This window comes from Lissotriton vulgaris, chromosome 12, assembly GCF_964263255.1.
Source record: "Lissotriton vulgaris chromosome 12, aLisVul1.2, whole genome shotgun sequence".
In the NCBI taxonomy this organism is placed as follows: Eukaryota; Metazoa; Chordata; class Amphibia; order Caudata; family Salamandridae; genus Lissotriton; species Lissotriton vulgaris.
Window position 1 is genome coordinate 40,386,412 of NC_141700.1, and position 19,982 is coordinate 40,406,393.

The 19,982-nt window shown below is 43.5% G+C and overlaps 1 protein-coding gene across 8 annotated transcripts in view; it reads left to right on the forward strand.

Moving 5' to 3' along the window:
• Positions 1–18,914, forward strand: part of ARHGEF18 (Rho/Rac guanine nucleotide exchange factor 18) — a 290,711-nt gene extending 271,797 nt beyond the window's left edge. For all 8 annotated transcript variants that reach the window (XM_086946962.1, XM_086946969.1, XM_086946963.1 and 5 more), the window contains 4 exons: positions 576–1,040; positions 2,171–2,504; positions 10,707–10,820; positions 14,422–18,914. In XM_086946962.1, coding sequence (XP_086803088.1) covers positions 576–1,040; positions 2,171–2,504; positions 10,707–10,820; positions 14,422–14,582 — 1,074 coding nt within the window. In that variant the 3' untranslated portion in view covers positions 14,583–18,914. The remainder of the gene's footprint in view (positions 1–575; positions 1,041–2,170; positions 2,505–10,706; positions 10,821–14,421) is intronic.
• The last annotated feature ends 1,068 nt before the right edge of the window (positions 18,915–19,982 follow it).

A 19,982-nucleotide genomic window follows, 5' to 3' on the forward strand; every position in this document is an offset into this window, starting at 1 on the left:
GTCCACAAACTCATATATTGTTGTCTTGCCCCCGACTAAGTGGTGTCTGTTTCGTGAGTGTTCATTCTTCTTGCTGAGCTTCATCACAGAAGTTTGAAAGCTGAGAGTGTCTGTCCATGGGAAAAAGACTGGCCTGGTTTGTTAACTTAAACTGAACTAACCTGTGTTGTGTATGATTGACCAGAGGCTCAGCTTTGTGACTAGTAACTTTTGCAACCAGCCAACTACCTAGGGAGGTTCTCATACCTGTTTCAGTCCAAACATCCTGCAGTAGTTGACCAACTGCTTCATCCCTCGCCCCCCCCCCCTCTCCCCCCCATCCACACACACACACACACACACACCTTTGCCTCTTTTATTCATTTTCTTTGAATTCAAACTTGAGTCCAATCTGAATAAGTCCTTCGTTTGAGAGAGAGTACCAGTAACTGGTTACTTTATCTATGGGTAGCGACTCCGCTTTCCTAGTGATTAGAGGTCCCTAGAGGCTGACAGGGTAGCATGAGTTGCAATATTAAAGCGTGTGTGTCTTTGTGTTGAAGGAGTTTCCACAGTCTGGTTGTCTTCCCTTCCAGGCAGTGATATCCCAACAGGACAGCTATATTGAAGTACAGAGAGCTACTTCTGTTGACCGGGAGAAGCAGTACCGGGTGCCAAATCCTCGCGGAAACTGGTTAGTCGAGCAGGAGAAGCAGCGGAACTATGAGAAGCAGAAGGAAGAACTGGCCAACGTGCACAAGCTTCAGAACCAGCTGCGGCAGGAGCAGCAGCGCTGGGAGCGCGAGCGGGAGCGGCAGCAGCGTGAGCGTGAGAAGACCGAAGCCTCCTTGCAACAGTGGGAGGCCCAGCTGCAACAGGACCAGCAGCGCTTGGTTGAAGAGCAAAGGGCCCTGGAAACCCATCGAGAAGAGTACCAGCACGATCTGGAAAGGCTGAGAGAGGTGCAGCGAGCGGTCGAGAAAGAGAAGGAGCAGCTGGAGTTCCGAAGAAAGAAAAGAGCGATCACTCTGTCGGGTCCCTTTTCCCCCGACCTGGTACAGGTGAGAGACTACCTTCCAACTTTCTATGTCTCGTTGTGTGAGATATAGTGCTTCATTTGAGCCAGTGGTTTCCGGTGCTTGGCACTGCCACTTAATTCTCAACATCTGCTCTAATGACAGTCTGCCACATGGTTGCGCCGTTTGTCTACTTTTGAGATGAGCATAACAATAGTTGTTTAATCATTCAATATACATTAAAATGAATAATAACTGATGCCCACGCCATTCTTATACCTTGCGGTGGCCTGGAATAGTCTGGTGGTTAGTAGTTGTGTTGGTACTGACATTCGCAGTGCTGACCAGGACAATGGGTAGTGCAAGCTGAAGTAGCCTCCCGAGAAGGGCCCAGTCACTGACTTTTTTTTTTTTTTTACAAATTAAATACTGGTGAGATGTAACTTCTACCTGTTCAGTGTGCTCTAGTTCATTATGACAGGCCAGTGGCAGGGCTTGCCTGTGGATAGTCCAAATTATGTAGCAATATTTTCTAAGTCAAAGGCTGAATTCTACCACAAAATTTAGGAAACACAACCAGGATTCAAAATCTTTATTATTAAGATTTTTTTGTGTGACAATTTCTCCGCTGCCCTTCCAGCCATTGAAAATGTATCAATGTTGGTTTTACTTTTATGTCCTTTTAAGATTTCCCTAGGAATGGTTGCCGAAGTTATATCTGTACGTCCGTAATTTAAGTAGAGAGTTTGTTGCTGTAGGAAAGTCATCCATTTAATCCTATTTGTTCCCCTTGTCTTGAAGCCTGTTTCAAAATGTCCCTGGTTCTGTTGGTTGAATTCATGTGCTTGCATTGGAAAGGTCACTCCACAGGGCCTCCAGAACAAGAACCACTTTTGATTCATTTTTATTTACTGATTTCAGTAGCCCTTAGGAATTCTTGTACAATGGGTTTTGAACATTTGTATGCACAAGTTGCTTTTGTACATTCTCAGTGTTTATAAATGTACTGTCCTGTTTAAGACATTACTTGTTGGAGGCAAAACTTATGAACTTTATATTTATAGATTGTTTGTTTCTTCGGCTGTGTATTACCAACATTCAGTATAAACCTAGCAATGTAAGTGTTCCTCTTCCAGTCCTGGGTCCTGGTTTGTAATGTTGCTTTGTCTTTTTAGGGCCTCAGTCATTCTGCGAGTTTCAACGGAGAAGGGCTATCTGGCGTCGAAGCTGCAGTCCAGCACATGGTGAAGCTTCCTGGCATGGTGAGTGCCTCCATGTCGGCAGCGGACTACTCAGAGCGCCCAGAAGTGGTGCGAAGAGATAGCGGTGCCTTGGAGAACCGTCTGGCCCCAAAGAATGAAGTGCCCATCCATCTGCTGAGTGCTACTAATCAGATCCAGAAGCCGGCGTCCGTCCAGCAGCAGATTCCCAGGAAGCTGGCAGCCTTCACCAAGGGAGGGAAAGAGAAGGGTCTGAAGGGCAAGGCTTCCCACCGAACCGACAGCTCAGGTGAGGCTCCAACGAGAGAGCGCTTCTGAGTAACTTACATTCTGGAACCGGTCCAACTCTTGTATGCATGGTGTACCATTTAAAAAGGGTTGAATGACATTACAACACATGCTTTTACCCCACATGCCATTACAATGCAAGTCGTAACAACGACTTGCTGTTGGGAGTGCGCTGGAGTTTGGAATAGTATCATTTACTATTCCAACTCTAGTCTGTGCAACAGCAGGGAAGGTGTTGGTGTTAAATCCAACACCTTCTACCCCCTACAGCAAGCCATTTTGTTGTTCTGGAATGCTGGGTAAAAGCATGCGTTATAACGGTTGTTTCCCTTTACAAAGGGTCCCAAAGTGATCTATTCCGAATTGTCTATCTTTGTGGGGCCTTAATAGATGTTTATAATATGGGTTGTCTGGATCTCACGGACAGTCCAGTGGCTTGTTTGAATGAGTTGTAAAGCTCTCAGGATCATTTACATGTTCTTTCTGCCAGGGCTGCTAACAGCAGCATCCATTTTCTGGGTTTGGCGACACAAAAGCGAATTGCTATAACCTGTACTGAGGTGCTTGAAGTTGCAGACACTGTCTGTGGCGCATGCATGTCTGCCTGATGAAGCAGCTTAATATTAGACCCAGTCTTCTCGATGGTGCCCCACCTTATGTAGCTCCACATACCTCTCTACAACCAGTTGCAAATCCAGTGCAGATCGCAGAGTTGTGCTGAGGTTAAAACTCCGGAATCAACTTCCAACCTATTTAAGACACATTCCTTCTTTAATTCTTTTTAGGGAGAAAGTTAGTGATGGTCGTTTTCCTGCATCAGTTTCTTGATGTCCCCTGCATTCGCAATGACCCCGAATACCTGCATTTTGCAGCCTAATGCTCTTCTAGAGTCACTCGATCATTGTTCGACTAGGTAGAGTGTGGGGTCTAGAAATATTCTTCAAAAACTCCCAAGTTTTCTTTTGTGGGTTGACCCTAGCATGATGACCGTATGAGCACCTTACCCCACTACTTCCCCTCCATCTTTACTATGTGTATTTTTCCACACATGTGTTCAGAACTTGTTTCTTTCGGGCCATATATTGCTTGCATTCTTCTGCCACCTGGTGGTTGTTTAAAAAAGTTCACCTTGATTTAGTTAAAACTTTGTGTGCATTCCAGTGGCTAGCGCTTAATGTGGTGTTCAGCATGAGGTTGGCCAGTGCTCCACAATGCGCAAAGAGCCATTTACGTCATTAAATGCAATTTTTATGCGCTTCTGTAGTTGTGAATATCACGTTGGAGTTTGGCTCCATAAAATGTGGCTTTTTGGTTTTGGCCCTAGTGTCCTAGATCGTTTTGGTGGCTGCATAAGCGTCAAGCATGTAAGTGTGTGTTACAGTTCAGTTGTAAGGCAGAGCACTGGGCATTTGCAGAAATCAAGTCCAGGATACAGACCGAGAGCTATGAGATCAGAAAATGAAAACGATTCGAGATTATGACAAGCAAGATGGAGCCGCTGGAACAGGGTCCTCAGTCCTCTAGATAAGAGAGAAGAAGAGAAGTTAGCGTTCCCATTCAAGTAAAACCCCATGAACCGCTGCTGCAGGAATTCTGAGACACCTGTGCTCCTCACACAAACACAACCCTGGAAAACGCACACATGTATTTGGGCTCATGTTGCTCTAGGGAAGTCTCAGCCGTGATGCACCTTATACACCAGGCAGAGGAAGTAAGTTCCACCGACTGCAGTCTGGAGACTGAGACTATTAAATGAAAAGCAGTGGGGGTTATGGGATGGTGTAGACGGAGCTGGTAAAAGCAGGAGCCCTTCTGTGGTGGGCAAACACAAAGGAAAAATACTGGGTGTTTTGGGGAGAGTGAGGGCAGGTGGGAGGAGATCTTCTGGAAAATCGTTATAAGTGCTACAGTAGAGGTGTCCACGGCAGGTTGAGGAGGGCTGGACTCATGCAAGATTTTCATGATACAGATTAAATAATTGTGTTCACTATGAATTTATATGAAACTTGCATGAAAAGTAAATACAATGAAATTCAGGCATGAATCTGGCCGTCGTGGACCTGTTTTGGACACGCCTGTACTGCTGTCATTGTGCAGAGCGGGCTTTTGGCTTAGAACATTATTCAGGCCCAAAACCTACTGTAAAACAGGCAACACAAACTAATAAAATAATGACTACTAAAAGAGGACTTTCCTGTCCAGCGCTACAAAGGTTCATATTTTTGTTACAATGTACTCATTACTCATTACGCAATGGGTGTAAACAGTACAAGCGACAAACAAGCATATTCGTACTCAATTTAAAGTAATTTCCACATACAATTTTCTGTCCGACTCGTAATTGTACACACAAAAACCAAGTTAAAGCAACCAGTTTTTACTAAAACATTTGCATCGTTAGTAAAACGTCCTCTGCCTTAGAAAACATGGCGGAAATCAAGAGAATGTGGAACCTCACCAAAGCTTGATTAGTAAATGAAAATACTGGCACTACGTTGTACCAGCCGAAAACAAAAGAAGTGTGTTTATAGCTCCCTAATCAATAAAAGCTGCATGCTAAATGAATGGATACTCATCAGATACTGCCGAGCTAGAAAGCTTCGCATTGTAGTTGTATGTATAGATGAATTAACAAGAATGACTGAATTAAGGAAGACGGCAAACTACGAGGAGTGGAACAACAATATTGAAGCAACTTGGCTGACATTAGAGGGAGCGGCGTGATAAACGTCTTGCTTACGAGCTTTCAAGTGGGAACAGATGGATTTAACACTGAGAGCCCAGCTCATAATCCTGGCTACCTGCTTACACAAGCTGTGTGAATCTGAGCGTTCGTTTAATCTCTCAGAAACAGGACAGATGCGTGTTAAACATTTAATAAACAAGAAAAGCAATGATGGAAGGAGGGGCAAGCAGCAATGTGGGAGAGGGTTGGGGGCGGGCCAAGCAGCGAAGCAGGAGGGCTATGTGGGACTGGCAAGCAACACTGGGATATTAGGAAAAAAATCCTCACACTTTGAAGTCGGAGAAAGAAGAGTAAACGGGCACCCTTGGAAAACCCTTGGTCATTGAATGGACAGCAAATGTGATGCGATAAGAAGAAGATTTTCAGGCCTGTTTACAGAAACTGAGCTCTAGGAAGAAGACTGAAAGAGGCAACAGCAAACCGAGAACGGAGCGAGTGAAAACACGAGTGCTACTGTGAAGGGCTCAAAAACAAAGAACCAAGGGAGTCCCTAAAATGGTCATAAAATTGGAGCAATGGATAGATACTAATACTTGTTCTATGCTCTCGGGGAGGGCTAAACACAAGAAAAGGCATGACTAATGCATGCCATGGACAAAGGGGGAGAAGAAATATGGGAGCGACGATGAACCAGCAAATGGGAAACCCTCCACTTGTATCCAACAGTCTCTTCGAGACCATGCATGCGCGGTCTAGCCGAGACCTGAAAACTATGTGGAAAAAAACCCAGAATGGTCTACTCGCCACTAGATGGCAGTAAAGCGTGGGAATCTCATGTGCCTTCACCCTTCAGTACTTGTGTTCCAGGTACTGTATTTCTTCCTGCCATATAATGGGTTGAAAAAGTCCCGAGAGTACCTATCAGGGTGTAAAAATGGCTTCACTACCAATGTTCTCTTCCCAAGTTGATGATTTGCTTTTAGTGCATCGGGTGTAGTTGGCCCACTCTAAGTCTTCCATGATTTTGCCACTTAACCGGAGCTCAGACACTAGCCTAAGATCTACTTTGAAATGTCATGTGTGTGAATTCTGAAGACTGTCACTGAAGGGAGTAGTTGCATACCCTCAGGGCCTATATCTGACACCTTCTCATCTCTGATGCATCTGCTTCATAAAGCCCTTGCTGGACAAATTTTCATCATAACTTGCTGACATCTGTTGAATCTCCTACATCACTTCCCATCGCGTCCTCCTGACTTGATGTATTATCTCAGTATACAACAGAAGTATTTTTTTATCATATCGTGCGCTTGTTCAGCAGGTCTTCACGCGGCAGTATTTGCACCATCATAGCAGTGTTGATAAGGAAAAAGAAATACATTAACCTCGGACAGGTAAAGATTCAGCCACATCTCTCTGATCCAACAAGAGCTTCTTCGAAGCAAGGACCAGGTTCAAAGCTGGATGCCTGGATAATACAAACCTCAATATCTCACCAACTTATTAATTCTGTCTAGGGGGACACCAGCTTTGCTGCAACTGGAGATGCACAAATTCAGGATTTCCTACACCTTGAAACACTCCTTGAGTGGCACAGCACCAGGCTCTAGAACCCTCTAAAGATTAGTGAACATGGCCTAGTCTTTTCATCTTCTGAGAGAAAAAAGACTAGTTTCTTCAAAATGTACTTAATCTAGAGGTTATATCAATGTCCTTGTTGTTAGTACCGTTTCCGTGTCCAGCGCTGCAGATTTCGTATTAGAACGGTCTCCCTCCTCACCCCTTGACCCCCCTCCAGGCTAGTTACTTTGAATTTGTATTCCTACCAGACACATTCAACCATATGCAATAAACTGCATGTTAATTTATTGTATTTGATTGTCCTCTTGTAAAGCATATGTTACTAACCGGTACAGCTTATAAAAATGGTAAATTGATTAGATCAATTGTACAGACCTTGGAATACAGAAGCCAGACAACCGTCGTAGTATTTATGCAAAATGTTTGTCACTAGCACGAACTGTATACTACTGATAGAATAGAAGTTGGTGTGCACGTATGTACAAGGATAGAGTGGGAGAAGCCGGCTCCCAACATGTCAAGCATTCCTAGCTACATTGCTAACTTTTTATGAGCCATATGTTGGGGGTCTACAGACCCTCCTCATTCATCGCAGATCGTCTTCAAAAACAGACTGTTGCCTATTGTACCTATACTTCTTTAGGTACATTTTTGGGAAAAGAGGCAACTTGAGGCCTCAGATTTTAAGAATCGGTATTGGGCTGGCGTCTAGAAGAGTCAGTGAGGCTTCTTAGGAGGGGGTTGTACTTTGCAGGCTTGAACTCCTACTACTGAGAGAAAGAGGTTGCTGTGTTCCTGTGGGTTTCAAAGTGTGTTAAGGAGCAGTAATTCCGCTAATACACACTTTTGATCTTGGAATGAAATGAGCCTAAGAAACCGGATTACTTGAGTTTCTGTAAATGAATACGATTCGTAGGAGGGTGAGTGCTCTTCATATTCCTGAAGTTATGTTTTTTCATGTTCGCAGGAGTCTATTATTTCCCTTTTATGGAGAGGCCTCCTCCTGTACCCTGCTTCCTCCGCATACTCTGACTTGTTTGTAAGAAGACCCCCACCCCTCAACCATCCAATATTATCTCTTCTTCTCCCTTTATCTTTCTGCACCTGTCAGTTACTCCCCTTGTCTGTCAGCAGTTTAACTGTAGTCCTCTAGCCCCGTATACCTTGTACCTGCATGCCTACAGGTAACCCGGCGTGTGTATCCTGGTTTATACGCTAGTCTATCCTCCCTTCCTGTGCCCTACTACCTCTACCCCTGTGTGGGCTCTAGGACTTCTGTCCCCTGTCTATGCCTTAGTACTGCCACCATTAAGAGCTACTTAAGTTCAATGAAAATCATCCCGAACTACTGTTATTTAAGCCCGGGCCGTGAACTTTGCTCCATTCGTGGAATTTGCAGAGTTTTCTGCACTTTGCGGAGCTCGCAGAGTGCAGAAAACTCTGCTTGCGATGTGCAGTGTATTTTTTTCCCCACTCGCGATCAGTAAGTTTGCGAGCGCGAACAGTAAGTTTGCGAGCTGCCCCTTGAGTAGAATTTCTATGCAAGCTGTAGGAATACCAGTACAAACTGCACTTCGCACCTCACAGAACTTCGCTGAGTTTTTTTTAACTTTGCGGAGTTCCGCCAAGCAAAACTCCACGAACTACGCCCAGGCCTACTGTTATTACCATTGTAAAAGTGAGCATATCAGACAAACTTATATTAGTGACCACCCCATACAGATTATCAGCAGCAGTCAACTCCGTGCCACAGGAGGCTCGGGTTGCCACTAGTTATGTGAAGACTGACTTTATCAATTAAGAATGCATCTCCATGAATCATACAAAACAGCCATAGCTGTAATGCCCCTGGTACCAAGGTCACAAACCTTCCTGACGCATTGAATTATCACTCAAATGTTGGTTTAAATATATTTGAAAAAGTCTACATTTCTTATCAGATTAGCTAGTGAGTTCTAAAAAATACACACATTTTCATCTCAAACGCATGGTTTTTAGGTCTCGCCCTGGAATTCGCATCCGAAGGATGCGTCCACGGTCGGAGACTTATAGCTATCCGATGCCGGGGAATGAGGGACAAGAAACTGTCACGAGCTTTAGCAGGCGGATTTGGCTGCGCGAACGCGCACGTTCCGTCCTGCGCCGCGCCGTGCACTTCCCTCCCATACTCCCAGCAAGTCAGCCTAACGCACATGCATGCATGCACACGCACACGCACACGCACTTACACAGACACGCAGGCACCCAGACAGGCAATCCCCCCCCCCCGCCCCCCCCCCCCCACAGTCACACACACACACACACACACTCCAAGACACATACACACACACACACACACACACGCACGCTCACACACATACACAGCCCGCCGCCGCGCGCGCGCACACACATGCCCCCGCAGCCCAGCAACAAGGCGAAGCCCCACTCATCGGCTTCCTTGGTGCAGCGGCTCTCACCGGCAGCAGGACTCTTCCTCCCTTCTTCGGCACCGGGGCGCAGGGTAGGCTCCTGCCTGCTCCGGTGCTCCAAACAATCGCGGCTCTTCCGTGGGAGGCGGGGTAGGCTCCCGCCCTCCTACTTCCTGTTGTCCCGCCCGGCCTGCCTGACTTCCTGGTCGCAGGCCGGCGGCGGACTGCAGCACGCTCTCTCGACTGCTTGTTTGTATCATCAGTAGATTTCTCAGGCTTATGCATGCAATATAAATGAAAAAAAAAAACATTCGCACCAGAAGGCCAAAGGCATACCTACAGGCTTTGCCAGTGCATGTTCGTCCTTCGCTTAACCCTCTGGGGTCACTTACACGTCTGCCCTCTGCAACGGACAGACCAGTAAGAGGTCTCTATTCAGACCAGCTGCGTTTTTGCTGCTTTAGCGAGCAACAACAAACAACAAACCAACCAAGTTGTTAAAATTAGAGCACAGCTGCCCGAGGCCGCATTTCTACCCAGAAGCCGGTCAGCTGAGCGCATTATCGGCCAGACGCGGTGGCGGACAGCCCGTGCTCGGCGCTGCGGATGTTCCTGCCCGGTTTACCGTCTTCAAGGTCCGTGAGAAACGCTCGTGACAGCTCGGTTGGCGTTCACATCCAGATCGCCTTTTGCCACATCGCGGAGTTTCATCGCTGATGTTACTATATTAAGGGTTGACCAACGGGCTACCCTCTGGAATAAATCACCTTTTGACCGATCCCCTTCCCCTCCCCCTGTCTTGATAAAGACCCGCCGCGACCACCAACTGGGGCGCAACCTGGGTCGAAACGTCGACGCTCTCACTTTTGGCCAAGCTAACTCCAGGAATATGGACATTAACCACTTGTTTTCCTTGGAACATTGACTCATATAAAAATGGCCACGAAAACGATAGAAATCACATCGTTCTAACTTCCCCCGGTCCCTTTTTCTGTGATTTTATTGTAAATAAATGTTTTTGTAAATAAGTGTCACTATATATCTTGCACTTGTCACTTGAATCACCACAGTCACTACTCACGCATTTGACAAGTAATCGTCAGTAATGTAGTGGAATGAAGTAATTCCAATATATTGTCTCTTTTTTCCTGTTTTTAATATAAAAACTTTGACTATCAGAGAGTTTTGCTTGTTTGTGTGCTTTGGAGCTGCCCTCAGCCCACCTGAAAGAGATTGTCTATACCCAACAGAACCACTTGTTTGTGAATCCTACCTATACCTTAGCATGTTTCCAACTTATACTCTTCATTACTCCTGCGTCGTCTTCTAGACTTGTTTTTTGTCAAATTTGCTCTAGCTTATTCCGGCAATTTACCAAAATGTAATTTTGCCAGCCTGTGGGAGTCAGCTCGTTATTCTGCATTGTGGCTTATTCTCCAAACATGTGAAAAAAATGCAAGGCAGGGGTCTTGATATCACAGTGTTTGAATTTTAAAGTGATTAATGCAGTGCTTTTGGTATCCTTTAGCATCCGTAGACTTGAAACAGCTACTTCCATCCCGGCTTTCTGGGAAAGACGACGGCACATTGAGAAACCGAAGATCTGCAAGTCCGAGCCTTATGAACATGCCCTTTCAGCAAGGTGGGTCCAGTGCTGGAGTTTGCTGTTTGTCATTTCTTTTTCTTCTTTTGTGGGTTGTGATGTAGGCAGCTGGAATACTGTTAATTTGTTATAGTGTGCCTTGTATTTGGAAAACGTGAAATCACCTTGTAATTGCTAGTGAGTAAAGCTAGAGGGGCTTGAATATCATCTGATACATGCAGTCTGCGGGTCACTCAAGGAAGTACAATGAATCTTATATGAGATAACGTAGCACCTGCCGTACTTTATAAGGATATTTCTAATCACTGAGGAGTTCCATACATTTGTAGCAAAATGAGGCTACCTATATCCTTTATAAGGCTCCGAGATGACTTGCAATATCTCTATCGTGTATGGCAGGGGTACTCCATTCCTGATCATACGTGGTCCCATACCACTCTTCCCACAAACTGCTCAAATCCTAGTGTGTTGCTCTTTTATATGAAAGAGACACAATGTTTAAAAAACATGAAGACTAAAAGCAGATGCTGTAGTGCAGAGTTAAAGGCACTCAAACTGTTTGATATTTCTTACAAAATGGTATCCAAATTAGTTTAATACAAGTCAGATAAAAAATGCTATAGCTATGAATGTGTAGAAACATGCAGAGATAATCTGTCTTTCCAGTAATTGCCTAAAGCGTATGTTGCCATAACTATCTCCTTACTGCTTAACACTGTTTTATCTAAACAGCGCAGAAGGAGGAAAAACCAGGTTTCCCCTCTTCGTCCTTTCCCCTGGCTGATGGCTCTAGCACCAGGCATTGTGTCACCAGGACTCGACTGTAAAATATTTTTACAGTTTATCACTTTCCTCATTTCTTCATTACAGGAGATTAGAGACCTCTAATGAGGACGGTAGAGACTGGCTTTCATACAGGGGTAGCATGCTCCCAGGTATTGTACGCCTTCTCTTCCGACAAGCTTCTCGTAAATCGTGGTGCGGATATATTAGACGGAGCCTATTGGTCGGGATAGTTTTACTATACGAGGGTTTCAAGTTAATGATAGGTGGGCCAGGACATCATATAAATCATTCTGGGAAGTAAGATTAATATTGATTAGTTACTACTTTTCACACATCTTTTACTGAATTTTAGTTCCTCAAGGTTTTTTGCGACCCTTTCGCGTTTCTCTTGTGTGATGCCACACTTTCATTAATGGGAAGTGTATTTCACATACAAAGATTAAGCTAGGGCTTATTTCAAAAATACTTGTTTCTAAGAATCTAGAGTGGTTTAGCCATTAAAGCATTTGTAGTCCAGAGTGTTAATTTTCTGTTCGACTCCTAGTCCTGATTTTCCCACTTGCAAATTTTTATAATTTGAGGGACATATCCTTTTTTTAAAAATTCTGCTACATTTTTCATAGTTGTGAAATATTTGGAGCAATGGACAAGGGAGGATGTACGGGAGGCAGGTGCTATACATTTTAAAAAGAGCAATTTGTGTGATCCTCATTTGATGTGGGAGGTGATGGACATACCAGCCGCAAATCATTCTCTTGAGCAAAAAGTGAAAATAGCGGCTCCATAAATCTGTGTGTGCAATAATAAATCTAGAAAGCCTGTTTTGTCTATAGTGTCATTCAAAATGTTTAATCTGTCTTGTCATAACGTTTGGAATCTGTTTAACAACAGAACAGAACACAAGCCTGAATGTTTGATGTGTAAACTCTTTAAATTAAAAATGCTGATTCAGCAACAGTGGCTGGAGTATGTTTTACAGAGAGGGAACATCTGATATACCACAGGGTACTTCTGTGTACAGCGAAGTTAAAAGATGCCAGTTTGGTAGGGGGGATACACTAGTCCATCAGTTGTAAATAACCTTGATGGTGTGTATCAGCACCACTGCCCTTCTGCCTCTGAGATGCCTGATAGTGCTGTTTCCTCAGCTCAGAAACAGTCTCTGATTCAGTAGTCTTCGACGGACGGACTCCATCTGAGGCTTACACCAAACCCCATAATCAAGCTTCTGTGGAAGCAGCATTAGGAAGTTTCTCCTAAAGGAATGTTCAACTTTAGAACATGTGCAATCGCAAAAGGAGATTCGAGTTGGGCAGCAAGATCAGAATCGAAAGCATAGGCGTACTAAATCAACACTGCATGGAAGGTTAGACTCCAAAAGCTGATTTTCCCTACCTTGACGAAGATCTTTTAAGATGAACTGTTGGGCTCTCATAGGCTGCTTGGAGAAAGATTTATACAATTTCTGCTTCTGGCATCACTGTTTTCACAAAATGATTTGAGGCAAAATAGAGTTCGGATTGGCCCGTACCCAAACCATATTAGGAGTGCTCTGGCACAGACCAGGCACAACACAGAAAAAGTGTGGATTTAGATTTGTTTGATGAAGCAGTTTCACCATAAACTAGAATCTCACCCATTTGAAGTTTTTCCATCAGATAAGGCATCTGCTTACCATTCAGTCATTCAAAGGACAGCCTTTCAGAATCGTGTGGTTACTGCTAATAGAAAAGGTGGGATGATTTCATCATAGAGACTTTATCGAGGGTGTAAAAGACAAATTAGTGTCTACCCACACTAAAACTAGTATTAAATAAAAACTGCCAGTACTTTTAATTCGCCAGTCAAAACAGGTGGCATAACTTCTAGAGCAGCGGTAAGAAATTCTAAATCCGCCCCACAGAACCCTGCTTACAGTAAAGGACCCTTTTCTTCAAGACTGAGAGTTCATACTGCTAGGAAGAGAGCTTTCGGAAGGAGACGGGGCGGCTCAAAACAGGATAAACACAGTGAATGTAGAGATTCCTCAGGAACAAAGGCAGGAGGGGAGCTGCTATGGGCTGGCATACGGCAACTCTATGGGACTTTATAAGCGACTATTATTGTTCTCAATGTAGAGAGATAGAAGAACTCTCTTAGTATCTGTACAAGCATCCATCCGTGGAAACAAGCTTGGTTAAACCTGAACTTCAACATCTTCTGTTAAACGTCAGCAGGCAGATGAGATTTTGGAGAAACCAATGCAGTCCAGAGAGACCGCCAAGTCTATGGTTTCCACTTAACTGGATCTTTTTATGAAATTAATGTACACGACTTTCCCGTCAGGAGATTCAGCACATATTAATTTTTGTCCTCTATCTCAAATTATCTAGAACCCAGCTGGTTTGTTTTTGCCTTGAACGGTCACTTTGGATTTGATTTTTATAATCTGTTGTAGGCATGCTCGGGTGCATGGTAGGACATAACGGGTACACTTATTACCTTAGTGGTTATGTAATGTTTAGATTATTTCGCTAGTCAGGTATTCTTCCTGCTAAGGAGATTACTGCAGCCTAAGATTGGCTTTTGTGGCGAGGCGTAAGACTGTGATGTTTCTGTAGGGCAGACTGTTTCCTTTTACTCCCCTGATACAGCGACTACTTTTGCTCAATGTCAATGTCATTGTGGAAGTTTGTTCTTGTAACAAATTACTCATTTTATTCAGAGTATGATCACTCAATATATACTTTTTTTCTGATCTTTCAATTTGTAAACTTCATCTAATACAATTTAGAGAGCGGTTCAGTGGGAACATTAGCTATGATTATAATCCACTTTATATTTCATATGATTACCTCCAAAATCTATCTTTCAGATCTTTCCGGCATACCTGAACCCCACCCTGAAGCACTTTTATCGCCTCCGAGTCTGCAAAGACCAAGTAGCACTCATGCTCTCTCCTTGAGGGTCCCTTCTCCACCAGCACAGTCACCCGGCGACGAAGACACCAACAAGGAGGATGTGATTTTCTTTTGAATGGCACTATCTTCAATGAGGCTCTGTAGATCCCATCCGCTCAGAGAACCAAAAGGGATGCTTTGAGAAGACTAATGCTCACCGCGGCCTCAGCTGCTACCTTGCCCTCACTACTGACTACGACTCCTTGGAATAGGATATTATTTGCGAGTCGTTCTCGTGCTTGAAAACAATTAAACCAGGGAGCGGTCGTTGATATTGCAAACAGTGTTGCTGGTTGTAAATCATGAGACTTTCCTCGTCATTTATGACGATGTATAATTCCAGAAAATCTAGAAATATTGTTATGCAATTCACTTTCTCCTATAAATATTCAGTAGCCCTAGATGTTTGTATATGTGTGTTTGTATGATTTTATCTGTTTTTATGAGAAAGCTGTTGTCGATGGCAGTTGGCATAGACCTTAAAGAACACTTTTGGAAGAGGACCAAGTACAGTGAAAGAAAAAAAGGCGATCTAATACTTCCTGCACATTCTCAAGTGTTAGCTGATTGTCTTGTCTACGGTGCCTTGTGGTTACTGTATCAAATAAAGTGTTGGCTGTGATTGCACACTCGGTATGCTGCTTGGCACGCTTGGGCTTATCTTTGTAATCATGGGTGAGCTGGTTAAAGCTCAGAAGAGATCTTCTGTTACTGACCTTAGCTTTTGTTCTCCTTCCCTATCATCCCTCATTATGCACAGTGTTTTCTTCAGCAGCCTTTCTCAGTTAAGCTTTCTTCAGCAGTTGTGTATTTCTGGCAGATAATTTCAGCTCTGCGTTCCCCTCTCTGTAGAATTGGATCCAGAATATTCAAAGGTGTAAAGTCACTTCTGATGTCCTCAGGACGTTCTCTTTTCACCGGTTGAAAATGGCTCTCTTTGCCTCAGTTTATATTGGTGCAGTGTGTTATGTTGAAAGTAAATGATCAGTCAGCCAACTGTTGTGGTGTGTATTTGTCTCTTGCTGTTGAGTTGTAAGGGTCCGCTACCAGTGGCTTTATAGTGTTTGTGGGGTAAGAAGGAACCGTCATTGAAGCCTTTTACATGGTGGTGCTGCGATTCGCCTGTCAAGTGTTTTCCAAAACACAACTTAGGAAAGCTTAGGAAAGTGTCAAACGCCAGCCAACTGTTCTCCGCTATCAGATACAGGGGTTCTGTGCGCTTTGAATTCTGCTTTTCGGGGTTTTTATATTTTAATTTTGAAAATCAAACACATCCATCTATTCATAGAGCTGTTGAGTGAATGCAAAATCTTGGGACAACCAAACATGATTCGTTTACCTGCCTACAACCTCTGAGTCAGTGGAATTGAGTAAGTAGAATGCGGCCTGTATAGTAGGTCTATATAACGACATATCGCTGAGTTTGTGCGACATCTCGGTCACCTGTCAGCATCATCACCCGCCCACATCCTTCCTTTTCACAGCCCTGTCCATTTGATAGTGTCTTTCTTGGCCTCATACCTTCCATGCCCTTTTTTATTTAGTGTTGGGATTGCAATCATCATTTTCCATCACTGGGATCTTCTTTGATGTTCACAAACATTTAAATATCTCCACCGATCTGTGTGATTCCTGGCTCATGTGCTTGTATGAATGCCGAAGTTATTACATTCCTTATTAATTCAAGAAACTCCCATGCAGGAAAACCAAGGTAACAAATACCCTTTGCTTGCTGTAGCCACAGTTCTGCTGATGGCGTTCCTCTAAGTGTCTTGGATGGGTAGATGCTAGATTTCCCTATTAGTCTGGAAGTTGGTTTATTCTTTTCCAGCTCTTCGTTGTGAAACCCCCTAATCAGAGCGCTCTGGTGTAGGATCAGGGATAAGCAAGCCGCTTATTAGCAACTTGTTCTTATGGCTCCCAAACACCTCTGAATAATGGTGACACGTCAAAGCATTCCTACGGTTTCACCAAGGGTTCCCCCAAGTGAAGACCTCTTTTACAAGTAACTTTTACATCACAAAGAGGAACTGGCATGTGTAGACTGGTCTAAAAATATTAGATTCCGAAACCTGTGTGCCTTCTCAACAGTTTGCCACGAGTAGACGTCATTTATGGTATAGAAGATTCACTTTGGTACATGTGATGGCTTTACTACCTGCAACCAATTCAAGAACAAGAATGGAACAGGAAAATGATGTTCTAACTGGTGTAATCCCTATTGTTATCTTCGATACCGGACAGGCTGTCATGATGGCTTGAGTTGCTGTAATGCCTGTGATTCGTATTCGTGTAATGCCCTAGTCTTTTTTTATTTTATTTTCAATAGTCTTTAAAGTGTCCCCTATTTGATGGAGCTGTATGATTAGTAACTGTTGGCAGATTTTGAATTGTTAATACTGCTCAGCACTCATCATCGTGACCGGACACAAAGACTGCATTGTAGATTCTTCATTAGCCTAGATATTGAACTGATCGAGATGTAATGTCCTGTGCTGTAGAATGTTAGAGGTGTGTAATATTGGCTATTCAGTCTGCAGCGTGCGATGCTGAATGTGTAGCTCTCATACTGCTTATCCTCCCAACTTGTTCCTTTGACAGACCGACTCCAACATGGCGTTAATCCCTTTTCACATAGTTTCTGTTTATGGAGCAGTCGCTAGTGTACCTTGTATATGAAAGAAGCTGAAAGGGATCTAACCTAGTGAAGTGGGAACTGTGCTACATGGATAACAGTGCATTAGTGTCTCATGGTTCTGGTTTAAAAAAGTGCTAGTGTGTTCCTCTGTGAGATGTCTGTCATGGAATAGGTGAATCTTTCTACTCATCACTTACTAACTCCTCCCCTATTACCTTTGCACAGCTTCTTGCTTTGTCTAAGGGTGGCCAGAGGAATCCTTTTTTGTGCAATATTGTAATATTTTGCTCACAGGAAGCAGTCGTTTTCTTTTTCTTTAAAAAAAAAAAATGCATACTCGCCCAAATGAAGCCAAATCTGACTGACATAAATGAAGTTTCATTTAATGCTATCTGCCAGCTGGCCATTTCAATGTTTTAGACGTATGAAGCGCCTCGTGGCCCGTAAATGCCCTGTGCCTTCTGAAGTAGCCTTCACTGGCTGTTGTGCATCCTGGTGAGTAACACGCTTACGAGTACTCTAAGCCCTGAGGCCACACAGGATGGGCCGTCATCACCGTAGAAAAGACAGTTTTTTCACCACATTATCCCATTTCCAATAGACTCTACAAAATTGTAATTGTATTGCCATTTGTTTCACTTTGGTGGACAAAATAATCCACCATAGAGTTAAGGAAGCTTTTAATTCTCTTCTAATCTTGCGCTTACTTTGTTTATTGTGGAGTTTTAGATTGATTTACACAGGTTTGGTCCACAGATCTGTCCATAAAATAAAACCGCCTTCTTCTTTCGTTGTCTGCTAGAGAAGACTTTTTAAGACTGTTTATTGCTGTAACGACGAAGCAGTAAGAATAATAAAATATCTCTGGTGTTTGCAAGAGAAAAAACCTGAAAAGCACATATTGTGAGCAAAAGTGCCTTCATTTTTGTTCCACAGTCATAGCGATATCATTTGTTTATAAGGTCAACACTGTGTTTAGAAGTTTCATTTAAGAGCCAGGCGTTGCACTCTAACCTTTAATACCACTTTTGAAGCTGAACACATACGGTTATAGTATGCCCCTGCATATTCCCACTGTTGCGCAAACACTGTGGGAATCCATTTGTAGCATAAAGCCACCCTGGCAGTCTTTTCAAAGTGTGTCATAGTTTTTACGTCCGCATATATTTTTGCCCCCAGCCTATATGTGTAGGAATGTACATGTTCAGGAGGTAAAGGTAGGACAAGCAGTGGCCTTCTTCATCACCCGCAAAAGGCGTGAAGAGAACCTCAGCCTGCCTTGACGAACCCAAGGAGATATGCGTTGACTCCCTCGCAATGCCTTGCTTCACCTGTGAGTCTCCTTTTGTTGGAATGGTGTTATACCTGTTGGCAAGCTCTGACTGGGTAACAAGTGCCACTCCTCTGTCGGTAAATGTCAACTCCTCTCCTGTGTAAGTGGAGTGCCGGTGCCAGCACTTCAGCTGTCCGACGCCCATCTTTCTCTGTATAGAATTCCTCTTTAAAATCTGTTAATTGTATGTAAACATTGTAAATATTTATTCTATACTGCCAAGTATGCCATCCACAGACGTTTTTAATGATGCTTGCGATGGCGAACGTAATGTTAATAATCTGTGCACTTTTGTATGTTAAATGTAAAGGAAATCTTAGCACACAAAGTGATTTTATTTTATTTTTTACAATGATTATGGTTTATCCACAGCAGGGCTGCAAACCCTTGCTGTAGATTAAATTCAAATCATAGCAATAAAAAAAGGTTGAAAAACAGTTCTCTTTCTAGTTTTGTGATGTTTGTATTGATTATGGTCAGTGATTTTTGACACCAGCGAGGTTAATTGACACATGTTCTAGTTCATGGGGCATGCAGGAAACTGATTTGCGTGGTGTTTTCAATACTTTGTTTTTATGCACCTGCAAGGTTTAATAGTGAGGGAAAATGCCAGTGCGCATACAAACCGAAGTGGGCTGTGACCCTGCAAGATGGCTGAAAGTGTTCCACTTAAGTTTGTACCCTACAAATGGTGGCGGATTCAAAATCCCCTACAGCACTTTTCCTACAAAAAATACAAGTCTCTGGTACTGCAGTCTCACCCAACTAACCACTGGTATGTCTGTGTCCAGTACAATAAAGGGAAAGATGCCTCATAGGAAAGGTATAATTTGCAAAGTAAATTCGCAATTCTTTTTTTTTTTTCTGTCTTCAATCATGTACATTTTAATTTCAGGAGATTTAGGGATAAATGTCCTAGGTATCCTACCTGATTTATTTTCCTGCTGCAATATTTCTTTCCTAAAATACTACTTTTCCTGTTCACATCAGGCAACGTACCTTAGTTCAATCCCCAGGCGTTAGACTGGGTCCAGATGTTATTTTTATCTGAGACTGTAGTTATAGATTCCTTACCTTAGAATTACCCCGAGGTGTCAAACTGGATCCGGAGAATTTTTTTCGTAGCAGTACCCCTGCATGTCGGTAGTTTGCGTCTGTCAAATCTGTGTTTGTCACCGTGTTTGCCAGGACGTCGCTGTGTCTACTTAGACGCCGCCTCTGTGCTCTGATGGCAGTTCTTTATTTTTCTGCACCAACCAGTGCAGATCTGGAGAGAGTGTGCCCCTAGTCATTTTTTGACTAAACTCTTGTCGACCTCTTTTTTTCAAGTCTTCGACTCCTGGTGCACAAGGGATGTCCCATCGTTGGACCGTTTTTAAGCCCTGTGATTTTTGTCACACGCGGATGTCGGTCACCGATCCGTGCCTCGTGTGTTCTTTGGTGCCTGGAGCACGACCAAGATTCGAAGTCATGCTCCGACTGCCAAGCAATGAACCCGAAGTCTT